Raw genomic sequence first — 25,163 nt, forward strand, 5'->3', positions numbered from 1 at the left:
TGAAATATGCTATTTAAATAGATCTATTTACAAATTATATTACAAATATTTTTATGTATTTTAAAATTTTTTATGACTAAAAAGATGGAATCTACATTATATTACTATATTATAATAAATAGTTTATTCTAGATATTCCTATACGAATCTCTATTACAGAAAATGTATAGTCGATAAATACAAAATAAAATAAAACATTCAAAATGTTAGTAATTTTGCTAAATATTTAAGTGAATTATTTGTAATTCAATGATTCAGGATTCAAACAACATCAAATAAATATTATTTATTAGTATTCATTTGTGAAAACAAAATATTTTCCTAGGTAATATAAAACGTTTTCACAGTACGTTAAATATTAATAATTATTGTGCGCATAAAGGAGTGCCGTGGATGTTCACCACGGAAAGAAAAATTAGAGGAAGATGTACCCGAGATTCACGAGGTTGCTGTCTCGAATGAGACAGACGAAGAAATTTACCCAAGTGACAGACAAGAGGACGGAAGCGGAGACGGACCATTAAACACGATACCACCTCCTACAAATTGTATTACTTGTTTCAATCAATGTTTTCTTAGATCTTCCTATAAAAAAAAATTTATTTTTCAATTGTCGTAATTTTGTTGCAGCTCCTATTTCAGAGAATCAGAACGTGGAAACTCCTGTCACAGAGCAAAGTTCTGAAATGAATGATTGCTTGATATCTCGAGAAGAATTAAGAGAATTCTTAATGCCGATTGTTGGACCGTATTTTAAGAAAGATGAAGATCTAATCGTGTTAGAGAGCATGCACACCGATCCACCAAAGGGTCATTATATTAACGAGGTTGATATTTGTTTATAATAATAAGTAATAAAAATATAGATAGAAAGAATACATATATAGAATGTCCAGAAGTTTAACGTTCAAACTACTTTGCTAATGTGTCTTGCAGATAAAAATAAGACTAAAAAGCTGCATAAATGTTTCATTAAAAAGTTATAACAAAAATTAAAAAAGTTGCATATTGTGTAATCAACTCGCTTATCTCATACGATAAACCTACATTAAAAGGAAAAAATGGCCTCTCATGTGAAAGTACAAATATAAAAATATAGAACAAGAACTGAAAATTTTAATTATAATATTGCTTCACAATGGTCAAACTACATATATCGAATTTGGTGAATCGAAATTTGATTGGCATTATTCTCTAAAATAATGAACATTTATTAAACTTTTATTATATATTTAGCCATTTTTATCTGCAACAAAGAAAAGAAGAGAAATTGGAGTTATTACAAATAAAATTATTAAAATTGAAAATAAAATTATAATGACAGACAGATGGGAGATTTTTAGGAGAAAAAAATTCATCTAGGATCTCAGAGATACAACAAAGTCCGATATTTACTTTTTACGAGGAAATATAACACTATATTTTATACCAGCACGTATGAAATATCCTTTCAGGTTCTGAAGATCGTTCCAAACGAGGGAACGGTTCTTCCGTATTCTGTGCAACGTGTGCACGTAGGATTTCATGGTTTCGAACGGCTTCGAATAAAAGCCACCGTTGTCTGCGAGATATCCCGTGGACCCATCGAACGGATTCATCTGCTAGCTCGCGCAGACGCCATTCGATACGCGTTTGACACGAATGTTATCGATTTTGGTCAACAGGTATTTACATTTTTCACTGTCTAACGAGAATATCCACTTAATCCTACGAACGTTCGCTCGATATCCCTCTTACGCAATTATTCTTGAAATTTATAACATTTTATGAGATTTTTTTCTTTTACAACTCGGCATCGCGTGTTTTATCTCTGATTAATAATAATAAGCGGGTTATTTATTCGACCCTTAGGAGCTACTTGTTATGAACTTTGTAGCAATAATGTCACGGGTGAAATATTAGTGCAGTATAATTTTTTAAATTTTATTTTAACACGTTATACTTTGTTTTATTAGAAACTGATAGTCAGTTGTCCGGTATTAGATAAAAATAGGAAAGTTGTGATCGTAAATAATGTTATGATGGCATTATTATGGGACGATAATTAAGAGCCAATGTTGTGTTAATGCAACCCTTGATTCGCAAGACTTTGCAATCAATTTGTATTAACAAATTCTATTTTGGAATAACGATAAATTTGCTTCTCTCATAAATTTGCTTAGGGAATTAATAGGGAAATGAAAACGTTTGATTAATAAACTTTTCAAATAATTAAATTACACGTTATCAAAATGGACATCAGCTTAATTGTATATTTAATAAGAAGTATATTTAATTATTCATTTATTTTTAAATTTTGCAGAGCTTTATATTACATTCCCATTGTTCTTATTCACTGTTCACTCATGAACGAAACGTTGATTTACCACGAAATTAAATATAGTCTTTTATGTTATATTTCAGCAATATTACTACTTTTAGTAGAATTTTTAGCTCTCGTGTTATTATAGTAAATTTGTTTTACAATTATGAAGAACATAATAAAATACATAATAGTACTGATAAAATAAATTAAAACAAGCTAAGGCATTCATTACCTACTAGTAAATATTTCATTCTGATAACAGAATGTTCAGATAGTTCGAATGTTAGAATTTTCAGAGAAAGGTGATTTGTATAAGAAAATTGGATGGTTCGACTGTTTCATTATTGTTCGATTTTTTATGAGTTATATAAAATTTACACCGTATAATATAAAATTTTCATCTGCAATAGCCATTGAGAGTTAATAATCATGAATAAAAATTACTTACTAATAAATCATAAAAATTATTTAATAAATCATTAACATGAGAGCTTTCTTAGTTATAAAAATTTACAAACGTTAATTTTTTTTATCAAGATAAGTTGTTATACTATTGAAAATGTATTACAGTTGTTCCTGGAATATTCTCGTAAGACCTTCGTCTTGAAGAACCTCTGCACGATAGCATTTGATTACGAAATAAAAGCCACGGAGATAGTTTCCAACGAGGCGATCGAACGATTCGATATATGTCCATTGATAATTCAACCGAGTAAAGGCTTTGTAGATGCTGAATCGGTCGTGGAATTTTACGCGAATCATTTGGCAACGAAGCTTGGTCCTATCAGTCATCGATTTCAACTAGAGGTACAATTACACTCTTTAACAGTAGAATTAATATTTCCGACGACCAAAGTATGAAATTTCCATTAGAAGCATTACAATGAAAGAATAGAAAAAATTTATAGAAGCTTCTATTTATATATTTTACGAAAAATCAATTAAATCTAAAAATACACTGTATTTGTGTATATCTGTGAAATTACAAGTTGGTCGTTTTGATACTTTAATTAAATCGATGATACTAGTATTAAATCGATGACATGTTCAATTGTATTAAACTCTTTGATATTCAAGGACTTGTTAAATAATTGAGGTATATTATAATCAGAATTATAATCATAGAACTGTAGAAATGGATAAGTAACATAATATAATATAACGTTTATTATAAAGTAATACAATATAAAGTTTGCACTATCCTTCCCTATTGTGCTAAATATTCATGATCTTCCGCCAAATATTCGTCGAACAATATTAATATTCTTTTACTTTTCTGAAGGAGACTATTTTTATTACGAGTCCTTCATTTATCAATAATTCATTTGACGTGCTACCATGGAGTTAAATGATTGTTAGATTGGTCATTTGATGCCCGTCGTAATCGAAGTAACTGCTTACGGCGCCTTTCCTCAAGTTTATCCGTGCGTCCCTCGAGAACAGTTGCATCAATATCATTCCATCGAATTAGAATATTCCGCTGTCCAGTCATTGACCGAGGACTTCATGCAGAACGTAAGCCGAATCGACGGTTTCTCGACCTTACTTGCCGAAACGAGTCATTGTGTGCCACAGAAAATGGAGAACGTCGTTGCCGAGAAAATAGCCGATTATCTCGAAACGGACACGGAGATGTCAATTGGTAAGATTAAATATTGCTATGATGTTTCACAGGAGTAATGAATTTATTATAAAGTTAAGCGGTGTCGTAAGTATCTGGAATGAATTAATATTTCACGGTATGAAAGAATGACGACGCCAGGTAAATCTTAAGTATTCTAAGTCTGTCGTTTCGTATTTACACGGTGTACTTTTCTCTTCGAGCCGGGGAATGGTGCATTATTCCGTGCGACGAGACGTTTCCACGAACGATGGACATCGACATGGCGGTGGAAAGGTGGTTGGCAAGGAAGTTCGTCGATGCAAATTCATACATTTTAATGCAGCATGCAACCACTCGCAAGAACGAGCCAATTCCTCAACTTTTTTCATTCGAGCACGTTATTGGTATGTTCTGCCCCTCGTAACCTTACCTTTTATCGAGCGTAATTGCGCGTTTGTATTATCCGCTCTGCATTATGCAGTCTGTCCGAGAACGATTATAAACTCTATCCTCTTGAAATTTATTCAAACTCGCAGACAATTATCAGTTGTTATTTTCTTGAATAGCAATTGTGGATCGTTAAATTGTTATTAAAACGAATGAATCTATTTGTTTTATTTTTTCTCGAGTTACGACAGTACATCGGACATATCGTTTATTATATTATCAGGTGTGAATAATTGTAAATTTTCTCCTTTTGAAATTCACAGAGAAAATTTTATTAATGAGAGATCATTTAATTGTTATCAAAGCCAGTTAAATTTAGTTTCTTTTGAAGATATTTAATACATTCATCGCTTATTGCGTCATTAACTGCAAACGATTGTTAATTTCATCACATCAATCGTTTTGAAATTTATTAAAATTTACATGTAATTGTCAATTATTATTTTCTCGAATAATAAAAAATAATAATATTCTATATATATGTTATATTATATTATACTTTATACTATACACTAATTATAATTGTACGTACAAATTACTGTTGCGTAATAATAATTGCCAAATTTATCACTAAAGTGCGTGAATCTATCTTTTCCAAGATATGAAATATCTGGTCGTCGAACAGACGACTCACTACACGACCAAGGTAATTAATTACGGGCCGTGGGTCGCGGAAGTGAGAATCAGAATGGGAAAGAAGAAGAACCATCCGGAGAGATCAGGAATCACAGTACATTTCAAGAAACACTCGAAGCTATTGGTCGGCGATTCTGCTATCCTCCATGTGACTTGGCATCCTACACGAGAAAGATTCTCGGAAAGAAGCGTGGAAGTGAAACACACGATTTACATAGAGGTAATGGCCCACTGTTTAAACGGGAACGCAGACATTACGAGCATGGAAAATTAAATTCTATTTACCATTCTATATATAGGTATCGTACGGGTGTACGATCCCCGTGACTATAAAGGGAACAGTGACTTATCCGTACCTCACCGTCAATACTAAGTTTTTGGACTTTCAGGACGTTGTCGTGGGTGAATGTTTGGTTCTTCACATTTTGGTTAAGAACGAGTAATAAATTATTCTTTTATTGGAATTTATTCTTTATTAATACGAATAAATGGATAGATAATTACGTCGATGAATTAAAATGAGACACGCTGCATATGTTACTTCTATATTTTTAAAAGTGACACGTAGAATTATATTTTAAAAAAAAGTTTGAAAAGAGAAACGTAGAATTTCAGTTAATTTTAAAAGTGCACCGACAAGATATTTATTATGGTTAAAAAAAAGTATTACTAAGTCGAAGATGACATAAGCAAGGTAGCAAGATTAATCTTCGCGGCCGTGTTTAATGGTGTTGCATATTTTATTTTCATGAAACTCGATCTCCAGAATCATATCTTGAAATCATTTTTCAGGGGATTAGTCGATTGCGAGTGGGAGGCGAGATTGTCGGACGCTCATCGTAAGAAGCACCAAGAAGATTATTCATTTTACGTGGAGTACGACACAAATCACTGCCCGCCTGGCCATTTCGAAGTCGTTCGCGTATATTTCAAGCCTCGAAGAACGGTAAAAATTAAAAAAAAGAAGAAAACAACAACGTTTAACAAACCCTTTCGAAAAGTTAATTGTTACAGTGCTATACAGAGGCGAAGTTGAAGATAATTGTGAAAATGAGCCTTGAAATGCAGATTGTCGCATTAATTGGGCATGGAATCGAGAAAAGTTTGAACATAATAAAACCGACTATTCAGTTTCTACCTACTGTTCCGTTTACGGACATTCAAGAAACAGTTTTTACGATTGAAAACACTTGCAATTACCCAGTGGAGTTTTTCTGGCATCATTTGGACGAGTAAGGATATGATAAGTTATTGAATTATTCTACGTGTCAAATATTACAGAAAGTACCGTATTTCGGACATGATGTGCATTTTGTGTAATTTTACACTTTGCCTAAAGATCCGCAGTTTAATTATAGCAGTTCAGATATTTACGGAATTTTCTATAGTATTGTAACGTAAATTTCTTTTATCAGTTTTTATAGTTTTATTTCTTTACATTTTACATCGTAAAAGCTACTTTTACGTCATAAAAATTTTAAGACGTTCAAAGAATAAGATATTATACATTTTCTGTACATTCTAACACCCCAAAATTTTTTTATAAGTATATAATCATCCACAGTTGCGGTATAAAAATCTTGGAATTTATTATTATTGTTACCGTGAATTATTCTGCAGATGTACATAATTAATGCGCTTCTAGAGAAGTTGAATATTAATTACGTAGCCATTGTCCTCTTGCATAATTGAGCTAATATTACCAGCCATATTTTACCCGTCACACGTTACAAATTATCAGTGTTAATAAATTCTCTCGTGCAATAATAAGGAGCTCAGTGATAAGATGATTAACACTACTATAGAATTACCAAAACCGTCGATATGGCGAATTTCGAATTTTCATTTTTTACAATTGCTAAAAGGAATTGACGACTTCTATTGTTACCATTTGAATTGTAATGATTTATACATAGAATATTACAGATACAGTTTTTGAAAGTTTTACTACTAAATTCCATAAATCACACAACCAACCTTGTGCAACAAAGATCAATATTATCAATCTGTCGATATTATTACTTATTAAATTATCGTGCAAGAGAGTTTAATGGCAAAATCAAAAATCTACAGAAATTATAGTTGATCAGTTTAACCCTTCCGAGTAGCTCGTATTTATTTGTCTCTTGACGAACGACTTTGCCAGATATTGCCTTCTTAATAAAACGACGATGTTCAGTGACTTTCAGACGGAGTATCGTATAACGAAAGCTTTGTTGCATTACTACAAAGTGAAGGAAATACTGTTGCCGCCCAGGAAGCTTGGTGAACCGATACCCTGGCAATTGACGAAATTTTACAAAGATATAGTCAACGAAATGGCTCAGACATTAATTATGGAGAAATTAAAGAATGAAGAGGTATTGGGGGAAGAAGTGGAGCCTGAGAGTAAGAATTACGAAGGAGACACCAGCAATAAGAGGGAGAGAAAGGTGGGGTCGAGCGTATTGAAGAGAAAAACGAAAAAACGTGGAAGATCTGTTCAACAATCTACGAAAAGCAGCGTTCATGGAAGAAGAAATGAAATTGTCAGTGACTTGTTTAGCACAGATTCGGACAGAAAAGATTTCTCGGACTTTTCACTGTTGGGGGAAACCATGGTGGAATCTGCCCCTCTACCCACGAGTGATCCTGAAGAAATCCAACGTTTGCTTTTTTGTGAATATTTTGTTGGAATTGTCATAATTAGATTGCGAATTTTTATGCATCTGTGGAAAATTATATGGATGTGAAAATACAGAAAATGCACACGATACGCAAAAATATATAAAATGGTAAAAGTAGAGTATTAATGCGTTTTTATTGTAACATAATATTTTATTCCGTTTCGTAGACAAAATGTACAAATGTTGCTTTTGTTAGTCACGTGAATACAGATGAAATCGCATAAAAATTCACAATCTAGTCATAATAAAGTATCCATCAATTGGATTTACATATTAAAAAAAAAAAAAAAAAATTGCTTGTTGTGCAATATGTAACAATTATAGACACTGGGCTTTAAAACTCAATTTAATCACATTATGATATTATATATAGAACAACTTATATCTCTAAATCTCTTTAATTTATTACTTTTGTATTTAAAACACGTTAAAAATAAAAAAAAGATATTTAGACGCTTTAGAATAACACTCTACATTTACTACGTTTACAATGTAAATTCTAATAACAAATAATACGTCTTTGTATTTTAAGGTTACATAGACAATCTCCATAAGAGTTCAGATTTCCAAAGTAGAATGAAAGACCCGGTGAAAGAACTTTTCGAGAGTATGGAGCGAAAACCCGACGTGTCGGACCATCTTCTGGATCCTTTTAAACCCGTGAAGAGAGTCTGCGTTGTTTTCCACGGAGCCCCTTTCACCGGTACTCCATTATACACATATACATCCTCGCCATTTACGAATCTACCAACATTCTGTCTTCCATGGTTTACTTTATCGTAAAGCCTAATCTGCACTATTAATTAATCGAACGCATAAATTGGTCGCTATCGATATCTTCATAAACGATCGTACGAAATTTATATCGCTCAGAGTATCAAGAAGCTGCGTGCAGAGGCGCCAGGGTCTTAGAAATTCCAGTCCTTAGCATAGACAAAGCGATCGCGGAAGTTATAGCGTTCGCCGGAAGTTCGTGTTCGAGTCAACTTCGACAGATCATCGACGATGTTTACGAGAGTTACTGGAAGGCTTTCGTAAAACAAAGGCAAGATTCAACATATTTTAAAGTAGTTATTATATAGATTGCTGATATTTATGGATTTTGAATAAACAAAACGTACAGAAAGTGCATAACACGTAATAGATTCTCTGCAAAAAATGGGCTCATATATTTTCTAATCCATGAATCAATAGAAATCGATGTTCTTTATGAAAAAGTATTGATCTATGCACGTTGAAAAATTATTTTAATTTTCCGAAATTTATCGTATGAAAGACGAGGAGAGGAATTATGTTATCTATGTTTCTGATTAGACAAAGATACAATTTTGCCAAAATATCTTCTCTTCACTCTTTTTCTTAATACGTTAGGCAACGTAGTCGAGCTGGTGAAAGCAACGAGATCGGATCGCAATCGACTAGAAGAACAGTGAATTCGAACAAAGGAGGAAGGTCCCCAAAAGAAAAATCGGGGACGGAATCGTCCAAAACTCCGAGGAGATTGAAGACGCCAAAATTTGCTAAAATAGAAACTTCCGACTCTCAGAAAGAAGTGATCCTTCGGCTTCATGCAGATCCCGATCCAGTTGCCGAGCTTGACAAAATTCCAGCCGGTGAGAAACTAGAGGTCTTGGATCCTTTGAGCAGATACGAGTACAAGATTCAAGCAATTTTATTACTGGAGAAAGTAGTTGATCACCGTGAAATCCAGGAACCGTCTAGAGATAAAGAGGACAGAGGCGCAAAAAAGAAACAAGATGCTTCGTTTGCTGGGATTACTTCTGAATTAATATTCCAAGCTCTCGAAGAAAGGTTTCCCCGCAAATGACTTCTTATCTTCCATTGGTCTTCCGTGAACAGTTTACCAATCCGCGATTAATTGCGTCAATTTGTACACAACGAACGGTTTACAGATTATCCATGGATGATTTCAAGCGAGGTTTCGTTGTACAAAGCTTGGAGAGCAATTTCCTGCGAAACAACACGTCCGAAGCTTTGCTTTTCCTATTACGGATCGTCGGCAATATCGAGTATTTTCTATTCGTTACTTTTCTTAACTCGATGGCTCGCTATAACGCCAAAGTGGAGCAGCTCCGAAATGAAATAGGTAAAACGTCTTTCGTTCACGCTTAAAGGAGAGTATATTGAATTAGAAAGCGAAAAGTAGGCAATTTGTAAGTAGATGAGATTGAAAGTAAATGTCGAAGAGTTTTGAAATACGTTCCCTCTGCCAAAAGTTTTAGAATATTTATAATACCTTTTATTTTTAATGTCTTGTAATATCCTGACAGTTTAAATTATTTGTTAAATTCTTCATCACAATCGGTTCAATTATACTCTTCGCTGTACATAGAAATGTGAAAATCTGTATATACATATATAGTAGATTCTCCCTAGATCAGTATGGGATCAGTTTTAATCCGACAGTATCGTTTATCTGAATATTTCTGAATAATGTTTGATACAATCATTTCTAACAACAGGAACGTATGAAAAAAAATTTTCTATGTAACTAATAACCAGTTTACAATTATATGTCGAAGGCTATTGTTACTATAGAAAAATCACAATCTATTTCTACAGCAAGCAAACGAAAGAGTGGTTAAAATAAAGCCGAATAAAAGGGAATTTCCTGTGATTCTAATATAGATAAAACATCTTTTTTTCACGTTCAAAAAAGAAAAAAAGAAAAAAAAGGGAAATATAAAATTAAAGCGTAAAGAAAATAAGAATGTAAAGCTAACGTAAGACAAATTCGAAACGAAATAATAAGTAAATCGCAAGAAACTTTATCGAATAATCGTAGTTTCAAAGTGGTTCGATCCCTACGAGAAATTGCACATGAAATAACACTGTCAATGGCACAGAAAAACGAGATTTTCATCTTTGCAGCGGTGAAAGCAACCGATCCCACTCAGAAGATCCAGGACATCGACGAAATGTCGTCGTCCGAATACGATCAACTTCCCGACGAGGATAAGAAGATATATCTGAACGCGATTCTACCACGTAAAAGGGAGGAGGCATCGCGTAGACGAGCTCGATTTATCGAAAGAATGATGGAACGTACAAAGAAAAAGGTTTGATCACTTGATCTACCGCAACTCATTAAGGATTAGCCCTTAAGAACTATGGACCGTCTGTGCGATCAATTTTGGTTTAATCCGATTCCCCTTCCTGTATCATTTTATATTTTTATTTTGCATCTATATCTGTCAATATATTCGCTTGGAATTTTTTATTATCAATACGTCGATTAATTTTGTTGTAACAAAAGTACACTAAAACAATATACATATATGTAATATAATATATGTATATATATAATATAAATCATATACATAGCAAGGGGACCATTATCGGTGAAGGGCTCATTTATGTTAGTTAAAATTGTTTTGTCGATGATAATTTTCTGATTTAAATTCTCTCATTTAAACTCGGTTGAAATATCAATTTTATTAATTGAAGACGGTCGTGCATAACGAAACTTTCGTTTATTAATTAACAAAAATTTATCGATTAAAATGTCCTCGAATAGAAGCTCGTTTCAAACTGAAAATTTAGCGCCGGCGGCGGTTAAATCCGCAAACCTGGGAATCCCTTGTCGTTAATTAAAAAGCGCCGAAGATAGCTTTCGAGATTTTCGACTTTAAGAGCGTTTCTATTCGATTGTAAATTTATATGCCGGCTGTAACGGTTTCGCAGGAGAACCGGAGCAATGTCGTTTCGAGCTCGAAGACAATCAAGAGGAAGCGGGACGTAAAGTCGGCGAAGCACGCGACTGCGACTAGTAACTCGCGGCCAGCTTCTAACAAACTGGGAACAAGCAAAGCAACGAAAAGTAGAGACAGCTCGAAACGAGGTGGATTTGCTGAATTAAGGAAGAACTACGGCCAACACTCGCGATTTATAACTGTGTGTGATGTTTATTTCATAGGAAAGGAACCTGTGCCGAGCGAGGTTAAAGAAATTATGACGGCTATGGATCAGTATTACGCAGAACTATCGTCGATTGAGATGATTATTTATAATTGGGATCCTATAAAAATGACGATGGTAATTATTAGGGGGTGTGCGAGAACCCGAATGTATCGGGAAGAGGTCGAGTCGGGTTCCCGAAAATTTCGAGATTCCCGAAGGAATCGGGTTTCCCGAAAAAGTCGAGATTCCCGAAAATTTCAAGAACTCGGCTACCGTTTCTCGAACTATTCTACAATACTGTATAATAGCTTATAAATATGTAAATACACAGTTCAATTTCTTCTGCCAGTGAAATTATTAGAAACACGGATTCTAAGAATCGTGTGACCTGATGTAACCGAACGTGCGACTGCGTGTTTAGTACTTAGACATTATGTACGCTTTTGATCAGTATCACTGAGAAACTCGTTCAGACATATATATTTCAAAATCTGTGTGAATTTAATAAAGATTAAAAATCTTTTAAAAAAATGTCGAGTGATAGTGAGGCTAAAGTTGTGGTAGCAGGAAGGAAGTAGTGCAGGAGATATCGTGCAAAGGAAGAAGGTAAAGAGAAGCTTTGTTTGGGAACATTTTCAGGAAAAAGATGATACAAAGGTGGAATGCATACATTGTCACGATGAATTTAAAACTAAGTATGCAAATACTACAGGTTTATTATGCCAAGCATATGCATCCAAACATAAGTATATATGCTAGAAAAGAAACTGAATTGGTATAAAACTTGTCGCATGTACAAAATAATACGCGAAAGATTGTTAAACCAAAAGATATAACAGAAGGAATTGCTCGAATGATGGTTCTAGATCTGCGCTTTTTTAATACAGTTGAAGGCGTCGGCTTTAACGAATTATTCAAATTTTTTCCCAATCCTTTCCTAAATCCAAACTCTTTCGGGAATTCCGATAAATTCGGGAATCTCAAAATTTTCGGGTACCCGTCCCGATCCCAAAAAAATTTCGTGTTCCCGACTTGACCCGATATTTTGAGTTCCCGCACACCTCTAGTAATTATATTGGGCAACGAATTTTCCTTTTTCAAACGATATGGTATCTGTCTACTCGAAAGTTTATAATCTAAGTAAGTGAAAGCTCCTTTTTATTTTAAATTTGTCACGTTGGAAGATTTGTCAGCTGCACATCTTTTTCGTGGATTTAAATGTACTCTTTTTCGAAGGTAGCTTTAGCTTGAACTGTTTAAACTAATAAAATCCAGTACAAATGCATTTTGTACCTGAGTTTAATCCTTTGAATCGTTAAAAGTTTTGTAAGTATAAAATCAATCAAGGAGTGTACAATAAATTGACGATATTTATATAATATTGCAATACGTAAATTAATCATTTAGAAGTACTTTAGAGTCAGTATAATCTTCAGATTATAACTCTATTATATTTCTATCTCACATGGCATACAGATTAAACACTCAAACAGTTAAATTAATAAAGCACGCAGCAGAGCATGAATTTCACACTATCCACTATTCATTAACCTCATATACATATGTACAAAGTATTGAAAATTACATTTATACAATTGTTTGTAAATTTTACAATGTATTTAATTACTACGACCGAAATTCGTTAGTTAATTGCAAACCAAAAACCGTAGCAACTTTCTTTGATACCTAATATTTTCTTCTTTCTTAATTTCTCTTGAATTCCGATGTTGAAGATATTATTTTATTACTTTAGGAAACCCCTCATACAATAAAGTCAAGGGTGATAAAAAGCGATAAATCCAGAGATCTGAGTCCTTTGGACGTTCAAAAGGTATAAAAGAATTTTACACAATACAGTAGATTCTTTCTTGGCATACCACCCTTTAGCCGGATAAACGAATATCCAGTTAATTCAATTATTTATAAGTTGTAAATAGAAAACTACATATATACATACATGTACAATTGTTCACGAAAGTGTTTGAACATTTATAAAGAACATTTTACGAATATATGTGTAGTATATGAAACATTTTAAAATTTAAATAACGCCGCACTGAGATTTAATTATTATGATTGTATTGCTTAAGTATGAAACAAATTTGAAAATATAATAAAGAAGAGCACATTACATAGTTATATTTTGTAGAGATCATAAAAATGTTTAAACTGTCAATTATGTATTATATTTAAAAGTCTTAATATTTGCTAGAAGCCTGTGAATGATTTTCACATATGGTATGTAAGATCCAGCGATCCTTGGCAGGACGTAATGTATAATACAGTGGTTAATCAAATGAGCGAAAATCTACTGGCAAAAGCTGCTCTTCGTAAGTTGAGTGATAATTTTCTCTTTCTTTCAATATGAAAAATAAACATACTTTTTCTAGCCGTCGAGATAATACCAGAGCCAGATCTTCGACCCAAAATTTATTCCGTCCTCAGATATAAAGACGTCGAAAAACGAGTTAAAAGAACTCTTGCTGGTATTCTTTCAAATCTCACCATAAGATCCAATCCATATTACCGATCCGTTCTTGATGCCCTCTACTTTCATTAAATTTCCGAATGTTCACATTATCGATCCATTTCTGTATACATTTCGATTACATTTTATTCTCGAAGCGGTCACATCTTTACAATCATGAGCATTTCATTTAAAAATAAGAAAATTCACCATATTTATTTATTTCAATTTTATGGGACAGATTCCTCATAGAGGATAAATTAATATATCGCGAGGTGATTACAAAAATATACTCAACAACATTCTGAAATTGTTTGATAAACCGCAAAACAAATCATTGCATGGCGATCAATTTCTAGACACGTTAAAGATTTTATCTAATTTTCCAATACATACAAAAAATTGTGTAACTGTAAAAAGAAAACCGTGTAGAGACAAATCAAAGTATTAATTCTAAGCGACGGAATAAGCGTCCGATCGAACCGTGGCGTAGGAACGGATCGATGATATGGACCAAGATTAATTTCTGCATTAATATTTCCGATAACGATCGTTTTCAATAAATTGATTATCGTTTTCAGACGTTTATCAATTGACTTCCTTGGCACCGATATCGGAAGTGTTCTCGATCAACGAATCGATGCCAGTGAGCGAAGTCAGCGTGCAAGAGAGTCACAGCGTCGCTAAAAGGAATCGTGGACGACGCGGGCATAAATCAACGAGCAAGATAGAAGAGAATCGTTCTCTGAACGCGTTGACAATAGAGAGTACAGACACGAACACCACTTCCCTTCTGGAAACGATCGTGGAAGAGCCCGTAAAGCCACGATGGATTTTGCTACCGAGCGAATGTCAGGGGTTTAAGATCCGTTTTCGACCGGAAGAGACGGGTCACTACGAAGAAACGTTCGCGTTGACGCTCGTGGACGGAAATTGCGTTACCCACGAAGTGAATGTTATCGGTATCGCGGATATACCGAGGCTGGATATGAATCCCAAAACGATTTTTCCAAAAGTAAACTTACTATTTCTATTAATATAACGTATCCTTAATCCAGATATTACGTTCTTCTTTTCCAGAAGAATGTTTTCTTTTGACTTTTGCACTGCTCGTATTATACAACAATTTTCTGAAAGAATGGTTACTTTTTCTTTGGTTTCACTGACAATGAGTGAAATTTAAATTGTTTTTTGGAAGAAGAGTCTACGAGAGTAAACACTTTTAGATCCAGTTCTCAATATTGAATACTATTACTTGAACTGATAATTGTAATAATTTTGTAATAATTTTACTATTCGTAGAAGCATTAGAATGATCTTATCAGTTCGTAATTTCGTAAATTTTAAAGATCTGCAACGAAAGATTTGAACGATTGTTTGTAAAATATATTTATTGTGTTATAAATCTTTCTTATACCTTAAAGTTTTATATTATGGTTGTTGATAGTTTTAGTATCAAAGTATTTTATTTTTTTATATATATTTATAAAATAATTAAGACCTTTGTAATAATTCTTGATTGGAAATTACAGTCAACATTTTAGGCTCTTCTTCTCAAAAGCTTCTTAATTTTAATTCAAGTGTTCAATTTAAATCTCAAATAAGGGAAAGATGATATTATTTTGTATTATCACGGGAAGTTCAGATGTATCTGGGTTAATCGTTTAATCTCAACAGTTATTCAGGGACAAAGTTTTATGTAAATTTATTGTAGAGAAAATTGAACGTGACAGACAGCTCCATGTATATTTACGATAAAGAATTATACGACTTCGGATCTCAGCTGGTTCTCCATAAAGACAGAAGGTACTTTTTCATTATAAATGTTATAATTATTCTGTGATAAATGTAGATGCATTCATATGATGGATAATATAAAATTAGTATAAAATAAGGATGCTAAATGGAGGTGCGAGAGAATACCAGATTAATTCAGATCGAGAATTTTTTTTTACTATCGGGTCAAGTCCTCGAAAATACCTCGTGATATAAAAATCTCGAGATGTCCGAGATTTCGAGGACCCGAATCATATTTCAGGATGAGCTTTGTCGAATATGTTCGTCAATCGAAAATGTTTGCAAAAAAATTCCATGTAGTTCTACTTCTACGTGTACTTCAACGTAGTATTTTTAAACAGCTTATGAAAATAGTTACAATAGAAAAGTTAATATTATGAGAAAGTAGAAAAATTATCTCTTTTACATACTAACTTGAGGTAAAATATTGAATCATTCATTTAATACAGTTATTTTGCTCTGTATTTTATATTTTATAATTCTATAACATGTAAAGAATTTACAAATTAAATACAATAGAGTCTGCCATACTTGAACATTCTATTGTTCGAACAAATTATTATATTATATTTATTAGTAACACTCTGCCTTTTCTTGTATTGAATTGTTTCACAGTTGTAATTAGGTATCGAAAAAACTATGGAACTTTTTAATAGATTCTGTTTAAAACATTATTTTATACTCGATCAAAATAATTCTCTACAACCGAGTCAAAATATTTTAAAAGTCTTTCGCGTTTTTCTAAAGAATCTTGAAGTTTATAGAATCGAGAAAAGGAAGAAAGCGAAATTGTATATACATTTCTTCGTAATTTAGCGAAACACTTGTAACTAACACGCGGAACACCGAACCATAGTATTATCCCACGATTTCCCTGATTTTTGTTACAATACAATTCCTGAATATTACTGCAGTACCATTCATATTCCTCATTTTACTACAATCTGAGAAATACAAAATACAAAACCGATTGCCTCCGTGAACGGAACGAAACTATTCGCTCTGTTATCAAGGGAGCCTCGTGTACGGAATCGATCGGGTTTCTTCCACTTTAAGTTAGCGAGTTCGCAAGTTGCGTCGTCTTATCTATTCGCAGGCCGCATCGTCGAGAGGCTCGGCTGAAGTTTTGCAACATTTCCGAGGTGGAGGCGGACGTTCGCATCTCGTTGACGGATAACGGTTCCGAGTGTTTCTTCGTTCAACCCCAGCAGTTGCTTATCGCCGTACGTTATCGCCTAACTCCGTTTAATCATTCCGTAGCAGCAGCAGCAGCTATCGTCCCGCGTAATCGAACGATTCTCTCGTTAACGAGAAACGAAATTTGCACAGCGAGGCAACTGCGCGACTGTGACTCTGTCGGCCATCGCCACCAGACTGGGGACCATCGCTGGGAAGTTGCTCCTGTGCGTGAAGAACAATCCGAGAGTCGAAGTGATCGAGGTAATTTATACAATATAAACAGAACTTTGGAAGATCGTGAAATCTGTGACAAATAAATTGGGGAGTTTATATTTATAGAAGATGGGGGATTTGAAGTATTTTATAGGCATCGATTGAATGGGGTTTGAAATAGTATTGTAGGCATTAAAATTGAATGTGAAATTGTTTGAACTTTATAATTTTGGGGGGAAAATTCAGTTGCAAAGCAAAGGCACTGAACTGGACATCGAGCTAGATGAAAAAGAATTGTTCTTCGGTCGCACGCTCCTTCACCGAATGGAACATCGAACACTGACGGTCAGAAACAAAACTCCAGTCCCGTTTTTCTGGCACCTGGAGGCTGAAGAACCTGCTGATCCTCAAATAACGTTTGCACCTTCATGTGGAATGATAGAAACCCTCAGTGAACAAAAGATCGAGTTTTGTTATCACGCTACCACGGTAATATTTGTTTCTCTGATTTTTACGGAACTAGAAGTATGTTAAATTGCCACGTCAAATGATATGTGAATTTTCGGCGATCAAGTAAAGTTAGAGTTATTATTAATTTATTCGTGTCTAATTAATACAAAACCGATATACAATTGACATTGTAACATACAATTGTGTATTATAACTGATATATAACTATTTTGAAAGCGATATAATGCCGATTCTGTACAATCAGAATTTCTGAGTTTCTCATAATTATTTCCACATTATTTTAATTCTTATAATTGTTTCGAGAACACAAAAACCGTTGTTATAACCATCTCAATCCCTATAAAGGGATATTAGTATATTGACAAGGAAGGATAACTTAAGGAAGAAATTTTACACAGATCGGCATGATCCAACGGAAGGCGATAATCTTCAAGGCATTCTTGGACGAAGACGACGACGATCCCATTTTCTCCGATGTCGTGTTACTATCTGGAGAAACTTATGACGTTGCAGTGGATATCAACTATGCGAATCCCATTGATTTGAAACATATAAGAGCGGATTTCCCAGCGAAAGCGATATTCTCCATGAGAAATCGTGGTGACTACGAGGTGAAATACATGTAAGAATAACTTCATCATCTTCTTTTCCTGTATTATCACGAATAAAATGAGAAAAATGATTTTACAGAATCACGTTGGATGACAATGAGAAATTGGCGAAATTAAACTTGCCTGTTAATTTCAAAAAGAAGCTTGAAATTCAACCAACTAGTGGAACAATTTTACCAAATGAAGAGAAAAATGTAGAAGTTTGTATTTTGGAGTATAGTTCGGTCTGACTTAAAGAGAAGTTTGTTTTTTTAAATTGGGTTCAGTTAGAAATTAAATTAATTAACTCTTATTTTAGATATTTTTTAATTTTATTTGCTTTTTATCAGGGTCGGACAGATTTTACTAAAAATAAAGATGGAAAATAAGAATTCTAAATAATGAAAAATTTTGCAGCAATTTATTATTTTTATTCGAGAAATGAAAATAGCTTTATCTTGTGCCTAAATCAACTAAATCATTTGCAAATAATCTTTCATTGAAATTAATTCGTTGAAATAAAATAACACAGTGGTAAAATCAGAAGTTATTTGACAAATAATTTGTACAAATTCTAAATACAAAAGATTATTTTATTTCATAGCTGAAAAACGAAATAATTTCGAAAAAAATGTTATTTGCTTGTTCGAATAAACCAATGCAAGATTATTTTAAGATAACACGCAGCCAAGTGAGATTATTATTTAAATAATCATTTTTCAAATATGTTATCCAAATAGTTTTACCCAAGCCTGCTTTTTATAAGTTTTCTACCAAATAGTTTCTAATTAAATTTTCAAAGATATGAATTCCCATAAAAATCAGCATTCTATTACATTTAGCAGAATCATTGCATTTAGTGTAATTCTGTGTAATTTACTTGTGCTTTCACAGATAATATTCAAGCCAAAGACTGAATTAACGCTCAAGGAAGCCCCGATATTGAAATGCCATTTGATTGACACGCACAAGGAAACTAGGATAATCGCTGAAATTCCTCTCAAAGTTTCTGTCGACGCATATTACGCTAGGTATGGTTCTTCAAGACTCTTGGATATTAAAGATTTTATCAGATTCCCCTTTGAACGACAGATTTCGTATTAACCCGTATCCTGTGGTAAACTTCGGTACATTAGCCATATGTAGCGAGAAAACGATGTACCTCAATATTGAAAATATCGGAAGATTCCCCTTACGTTATTTCGTTCAACTGATATACCAACACCCGTCTGTCATTTACATGACCAAAATGTTGCAGGATGATTTTGGGGAAAAGATGGATCTCGCAGAAAAGAGACAGAAGCCGAAAAAGGGGAAAAAATCTTCTAGAAACGAGACTAAGTACTTGTTATTGTTCTTCTTCTGTCTCTACAATTTTACTAGGATTTATTGTCATAAATCATTAAATAAGGGAGACGAACAAATAAATAAGTAAATAAATGATTAAATAATTAAATAAATAAATAAACGCGTGAATAAATAATTAAGTGAGTAAATAAACGAACGAGTAAATAAATAAATTATGAAATGGTTATTTTTACCATTTTCGTAGTTCTAACACTAAAGAAACAACTAGTAACATTCTTCGTCTTCTTTAAAAAAATAAATGAATAATAATTCAATAACGGAAAAACGATTTATCACGAAGTTTTTTCTATTGATTTAATTAATATACACTTTCCTCGCAACATACACTTTCCTTTTGGCTACTCAATTAATTTCAAATATATAGGATCGTCTCGGAACCAGGAAAATTAGTAGTAGGATCAATGACGATAATGAAACTGGAAGGCGCTGTGAATGTTGGTCAAACGGATAGCATCGCCATCACTTGCTACCCCGAATTCGTCGGTTCCGAAGAGGATCAGATCCTCGTTGTGGTGCAAGACAGCACGCCCGAAGACAGAGAAGGAAAAATAGTCACGTTATCTGTGAACTCGTCTATGCCCACTATCGATTTTCACGATCTCGACTCGATGTTTCAAGAAAATCACGTAGTCGATAGAATTCAAGAGTTCGAGTGTCCCAAAGATGTTCTTATCTTCTCTCAATCCTTTAAGCCCCTCGAGTGTTATGATTCATCCCTGATAACGTGCTACACAGCGGAATGAACAGATCGTATATCAACACTTCGTACATCAAGAAAATTCTATACTAATATCACGCCATCTAATATCTGAGCTCTTCCGGGAGTGGAATCGTGTAAATTTTAAGTCATGTTTAATGGGATATTACACCATACTTCACGCGGAAAATTCTTTAAGGGGATATTTCTATTCATCCCCACATCGATTTCCAGACGATTTATCGGATAAAAAATTGTTAGCCCATTATAAATTATACAGAGATCCTTTGTTATTGATCAAATTATTATATATTTAGTAGCTGTCGCGATTTATATTAATCCGAAAGGAAAAGATCAAAGATAAATTTAATCTATACAAAAATTTATTAAACAGAAGATAAGTCTCAACAAATCGATTAGCATAACGAGACATTTAAGCTCTATCTCACGCAAACTTCGAAATACATAACGATATTCAAAAGCTAATGCGGTGAATTGACTTTGGTCGTGACGTATGTACATATACGACATAACAGCTTGAGGGGTCGAAATAGCTCATACGTTGTAACTTTGGTTTCTACAATCCTGTACTTCGCTTCTTATCGCTTTTCCCTTAGATCGGATCGCACACGGTGTTCGCTCGTGAAGAAAAATGCCTTTATTTCCGGTATGTCAACGTGTTGAGCACCCACGTAACCTGCTTCAAATTGCACAACCGCGGCGTAGTGGCTGCAAACGTAGAAGTTCACTTGATAGAAGAGACTCTGACGCCGAACACAACGAAGTCCAACACCTTTATCGTAGAACCACCAGACGAACAAATCCCTCCCATGAGTTACAAAGTCTTCGCCGTGTCTTTCACGCCGCACGTCATACAGGTGAATAAATTGTTACGCCATAGAGTGAGATTCAATGAAATTTCCTCGAAATTTCTCCGGGTATGTTTGCAGACGTTTCAAGGAACGTTGCGAGCCGCCGTGGTTCTGCCCCCGCATCTCGAGGCTGACCAACTATTCATCAAACTGATAGGGGAATCTTGCATGCCGGAAGTGGCGATTACAGAGCCGGTACACGGGGCACGTGAGAGACCTAGTTTGAACTTCGCTCGTACATTGATCGACGAGAGCAGTTGCAGATATTTTGCTATAGAAAACGTCGGATTCATTAAGACGAAAGTCATCGTGGAGATCGACGAGGATCCGAATAATGTATTTCTCCTCTCCGTTTGCTTGGACGCGCAACATTTACTGCAAGTCTTGGAGGAGTACTGCAACAGTAAGCCTTGTCCAGTGAAACGATCGTTCGATCTTTGTTCTTGGAAATACTTTACAGTAGAACTTCGTTTATGAGTGAGTCTCAAATACGCAAACTCGTAATCGATCAATTTCTTATTATTATTACATATTGTCTTTTATTATCCAAATAAATTCACAAGAGTGAAGTATGAAGATGTTTGGCAAGCCTTTGTTATTTGAACTTCTCGGTCTTTTTTGCCAACGTGTTTGAATGAACGAGGTTTTACTGTATTTTATAACGATAAAGCGAAGAAACGATTTAAAAAGATTTTTACCTGTAGGGAAGATCAGAAGACAAGTCGATACGTTCTTCAATGTCTAGTTTTTCAATTAATCATTTAATAAGAAATTCGTCAAAGTGATCTTTCCTCTTTATATTAGGTGCACAAATTAATTCGTGGTTCTCGCAATTAATTAGTTGTAAACTTTATTTTGAGTTCAATTCGTGTCATCATTTTAAATATAATTATATAACTATTAATTAGACTGTGGATTGTTGTTCAGATTTATACTTTTCAGAAGATAATTTAAACGAATAGAATCTCTTGGTTAAAAATTATTTAGCAAATGTATTACATTTACGATGTTTTAAACACATATTCTTTTTATATTAGAAACAATCTGTGCAACTTTGTACAGGAAAATTCTAAATGTAGTAAATTAGATAGTCAAAGGGTTAATGATATCGTTATTAAAAAAAGAAAGATATCGCTAAATATTTGCAATATTATCGTTTCAGAACTACACGATCGATGTACCGTAGTTCGTTTAGCGCCTGGAAATGTGGCTCGTTTCAAAGTAATTTTCACCCCGATTGAAGTCGGGAAATATTGTGGAAAAATTCGTTTGCACGTGGTCGACAATCCGTATGAGAATATGTTGATTAATTTGGAAGGCGAGTGTTACATCGAAACGGTCATTTTGGAGGGTTTACAGTTCGAGGAGAGCAAAGAAAAAGCAGCGACCAGAAATCATAAGAACCGGAAAGTCTCGTCCAAGCAGAATTCTCTCGTTTCAGGTAAAAAGCACATATCTATGACCGCAAGCAAAGTTCCGCGTGTTACAATTTCAAAAAATTTGCGTTTATGCATTGAACTGCAGCTGTTCCATCTAAGATCGAATCTAATAATCCCATCCAATATCTCCTTTATTTTTAATATGAGAAATGTCTCGAAAAATGTTTAAATAGTATCAGAAAAATTTCTATAGTATATAGAATATTTTTATGATAATTTTTTATATATATTATCATACGATATAATATAATATATATTACATTGAACCAAACTCAAGATTCAAATGTGTATGATCTCAATATAACTTTAAATAGTGAAAACATAAAATTTGTCTGAAACAATCTTAAGATAGTACGTACATACATACGTGAACTTACTTTCCATATGAAAATATTACAAATGTTGAAATTGCTTTGTACATAAATATTACGCATAAATATTGCATTGCCACATAAATATTACTATTGTTCGAGAGTAAGCTTTCATAAATAACATTTAATTACATTTATTATTTATTCAATTTCGTTCAAGCTCTGCTGTTTTATTAATAGCGAGGTAAATAAAATTGTTTCACAGCTTCGAGCATCTCGATGCTCCCAGCGTCTCTGACCTACATTCTCGACTACGGGCTTTGTTTCGTTAGCAAAATGTACAAAAAGGCGTTTAAGATTGTCAATAAATCTACGGATCGGTCGTTCCGCTTCCGATGGAGTGAACATCCCTGTGTTGTGTTCGAGCCATCTGTTGGACACATCAAGCATCTCACGTCCAAAGAAATCGTTGCTACCTTCCTGGCACCGGAACCCACGAATCAAGAGAACGTACGTTTCCAAAATGAAACCTGTTGTCACTGAATCGTGAACAAAATAATTTCCAAACTTCAGTTATCCCGTAATAACATTTCCTTGGAAATTCGATATTAATCTCCGTCTGGCGAATGCTAGATCCATCCTTACTATCAATAATGAATAAATGATAAATATAATTGTTATCTTTAAGAGACAAAATTATTCGGAAGGAAATTGTATCTGAAGAAGTATCTAAGGAAATTATCAGTTTGCTTCAATATTTAAGTAGTTTCGCTTAGGAAAAATGATAGAGGATGATATATCGACATAGCGTGAGCAACTATGTTTAAAAATGACGAATTTCCATTTGTTGTTAATTATTCAGTTAATTAAATGTCATAATTGTATTGTAAAAAACGAAATTAATATGTGATCATTTACTACTATTATTTAAAGCTATAAAAATAAATGTCATTTAAGTCAATGAAAATGGTCAAAAGAAGTCTAAATCGTCAACATTAGGCATCGTTTACAAAAAGTTAATCTTTATATTAAAGATAATGTAAACTGCAAAGTAAAATTAAATACTCAAAATTATGTAAATAATGTAAATTGCCACAAATGCGATACAAAATCTTCAATTTCTGTACAAACGCCAATAAATTGTTCCTTACGATGTAATTTTATTTTTTATTTTTAGGTTCGCATCGAATGTTCGATGTACGAAATTCTGATAGAATATTCAGAGACTCAGACTGGTTGGGACGACAGGCAAGTTGAAATACGTTGGGAGAAAGTACACCATGAACTAATGGGTCCATTAAGCGACGTGGAATTTTTATTGAAGAAAATCGTAGAGCCAACTATAGAACCGAAGCACGAAGTTGTGCTTGGAACAAGCAAATCAATCCATCTCTTATTAAACGCCGTTGTCGCATTTTCGGAATGCTTGTGCACCGTCGAGAATGTTTGTTTTAAAGACACCTTGATGTTTCAGGTTGATTTTCATCCTTATAATTCGATACTATAGTTACCTCAATCTTAAAGATTAACGAAAACTAATATTTAAACTAGAAACTGCGAGAAGATAAGTTTACGTATTTGTTATAAAGGAATTTATTCCATCGACACTGGTATAAATTTCAATTACGTTGAAAATAATTGCGAAATTTTATTACAGACCAGGGAGTTCACATTCTCTATATCGAATCCAGGGGTCGTAGATATGATATTCGCCTGGAAGATAAATATGGACGAACAGTATCCAAAGAGGCACCTAGGAGACGGTTCGAACGTGCTTTCCAAATCGAGAACAGCGGAGGAAACCCGTACACGGAATTCTAAATCGTCTCGAGGAATCTTTTCCGCAACAAGGGAACTCAGTCGGAAGGACATCGAACAGGATGAATACAGCACAGGGGACAGCACGAATTTTTCGTCGCAGCAATGCTCGTCATTCGTTTCTAGTAATTTCTTTGCCTTAGTTTTCATGGCACAACCAGGAAGGGATTCTACCTGCAGAAGAATAAGACGAAAAAATATAGAATAAAATTTTGTTTCCTTCGTTTTCGAAGATTTCTTAATACATTATGGATCAGTCATTACATTGCTAACCGTTCTTAGCGTCAAATATTTTTTTATTGCTATAAACGATTTGTTAGTAATTAAGAATCATAATCAGGTTAAATATTTATTTCTAACGAA

At 33.8% G+C, this 25,163-nt stretch overlaps 2 protein-coding genes across 2 annotated transcripts in view; both read left to right on the forward strand.

The window, feature by feature from the left end:
* LOC122534751 (hydrocephalus-inducing protein-like) overlaps positions 1-25,163 on the forward strand; it is a 46,926-nt gene that overhangs the window by 8,505 nt on the left and 13,258 nt on the right. The window contains exons 18-52 of the mRNA XM_043665685.1: positions 383-548; positions 631-827; positions 1,455-1,664; positions 2,876-3,112; positions 3,665-3,947; positions 4,130-4,312; positions 4,955-5,211; positions 5,291-5,430; positions 5,784-5,937; positions 6,006-6,223; positions 7,171-7,719; positions 8,526-8,724; positions 8,852-8,874; positions 9,029-9,469; positions 9,571-9,764; positions 10,550-10,737; positions 11,363-11,519; positions 11,595-11,713; positions 13,332-13,413; positions 14,627-15,060; positions 15,760-15,851; positions 16,939-17,065; positions 17,172-17,282; positions 17,481-17,723; positions 18,104-18,327; positions 18,396-18,516; positions 19,190-19,326; positions 19,388-19,726; positions 20,028-20,328; positions 20,978-21,238; positions 21,311-21,635; positions 22,395-22,673; positions 23,248-23,492; positions 24,160-24,456; positions 24,640-25,006. Coding sequence (XP_043521620.1) covers positions 383-548; positions 631-827; positions 1,455-1,664; positions 2,876-3,112; positions 3,665-3,947; positions 4,130-4,312; positions 4,955-5,211; positions 5,291-5,430; positions 5,784-5,937; positions 6,006-6,223; positions 7,171-7,719; positions 8,526-8,724; positions 8,852-8,874; positions 9,029-9,469; positions 9,571-9,764; positions 10,550-10,737; positions 11,363-11,519; positions 11,595-11,713; positions 13,332-13,413; positions 14,627-15,060; positions 15,760-15,851; positions 16,939-17,065; positions 17,172-17,282; positions 17,481-17,723; positions 18,104-18,327; positions 18,396-18,516; positions 19,190-19,326; positions 19,388-19,726; positions 20,028-20,328; positions 20,978-21,238; positions 21,311-21,635; positions 22,395-22,673; positions 23,248-23,492; positions 24,160-24,456; positions 24,640-25,006 — 7,900 coding nt within the window. The remainder of the gene's footprint in view (positions 1-382; positions 549-630; positions 828-1,454; positions 1,665-2,875; positions 3,113-3,664; positions 3,948-4,129; positions 4,313-4,954; positions 5,212-5,290; positions 5,431-5,783; positions 5,938-6,005; positions 6,224-7,170; positions 7,720-8,525; positions 8,725-8,851; positions 8,875-9,028; positions 9,470-9,570; positions 9,765-10,549; positions 10,738-11,362; positions 11,520-11,594; positions 11,714-13,331; positions 13,414-14,626; positions 15,061-15,759; positions 15,852-16,938; positions 17,066-17,171; positions 17,283-17,480; positions 17,724-18,103; positions 18,328-18,395; positions 18,517-19,189; positions 19,327-19,387; positions 19,727-20,027; positions 20,329-20,977; positions 21,239-21,310; positions 21,636-22,394; positions 22,674-23,247; positions 23,493-24,159; positions 24,457-24,639; positions 25,007-25,163) is intronic.
* On the forward strand, positions 13,797-16,174 carry LOC122534737. Its single transcript, XM_043665662.1, has 4 exons — positions 13,797-13,908; positions 13,969-14,064; positions 14,627-15,060; positions 15,760-16,174. Exons 1-4 carry the CDS (start codon positions 13,851-13,853, stop codon positions 15,886-15,888), a joined length of 717 nt encoding a protein of 238 aa, XP_043521597.1. The 5' UTR covers positions 13,797-13,850; the 3' UTR covers positions 15,889-16,174.

This window comes from Frieseomelitta varia, unplaced genomic scaffold, assembly GCF_011392965.1.
Source record: "Frieseomelitta varia isolate USP_RPSP 00005682 unplaced genomic scaffold, Fvar_1.2 scaffold_636, whole genome shotgun sequence".
Classification (NCBI taxonomy): domain Eukaryota; kingdom Metazoa; phylum Arthropoda; class Insecta; order Hymenoptera; family Apidae; genus Frieseomelitta; species Frieseomelitta varia.

Coding starts and splice junctions, on each gene's coding strand:
- LOC122534737 (XM_043665662.1), top strand. CDS start 13,851: ATGTATAATACAGTGGTTAATCAAATGAGCGAAAATCTACTGGCAAAA. Junction 14,065..14,626: donor AGTTAAAAGAACTCTTGCTG/GTATTCTTTCAA, acceptor TATCGTTTTCAG/ACGTTTATCAATTGACTTCC. Junction 15,061..15,759: donor CCAAAACGATTTTTCCAAAA/GTAAACTTACTA, acceptor AATTTATTGTAG/AGAAAATTGAACGTGACAGA.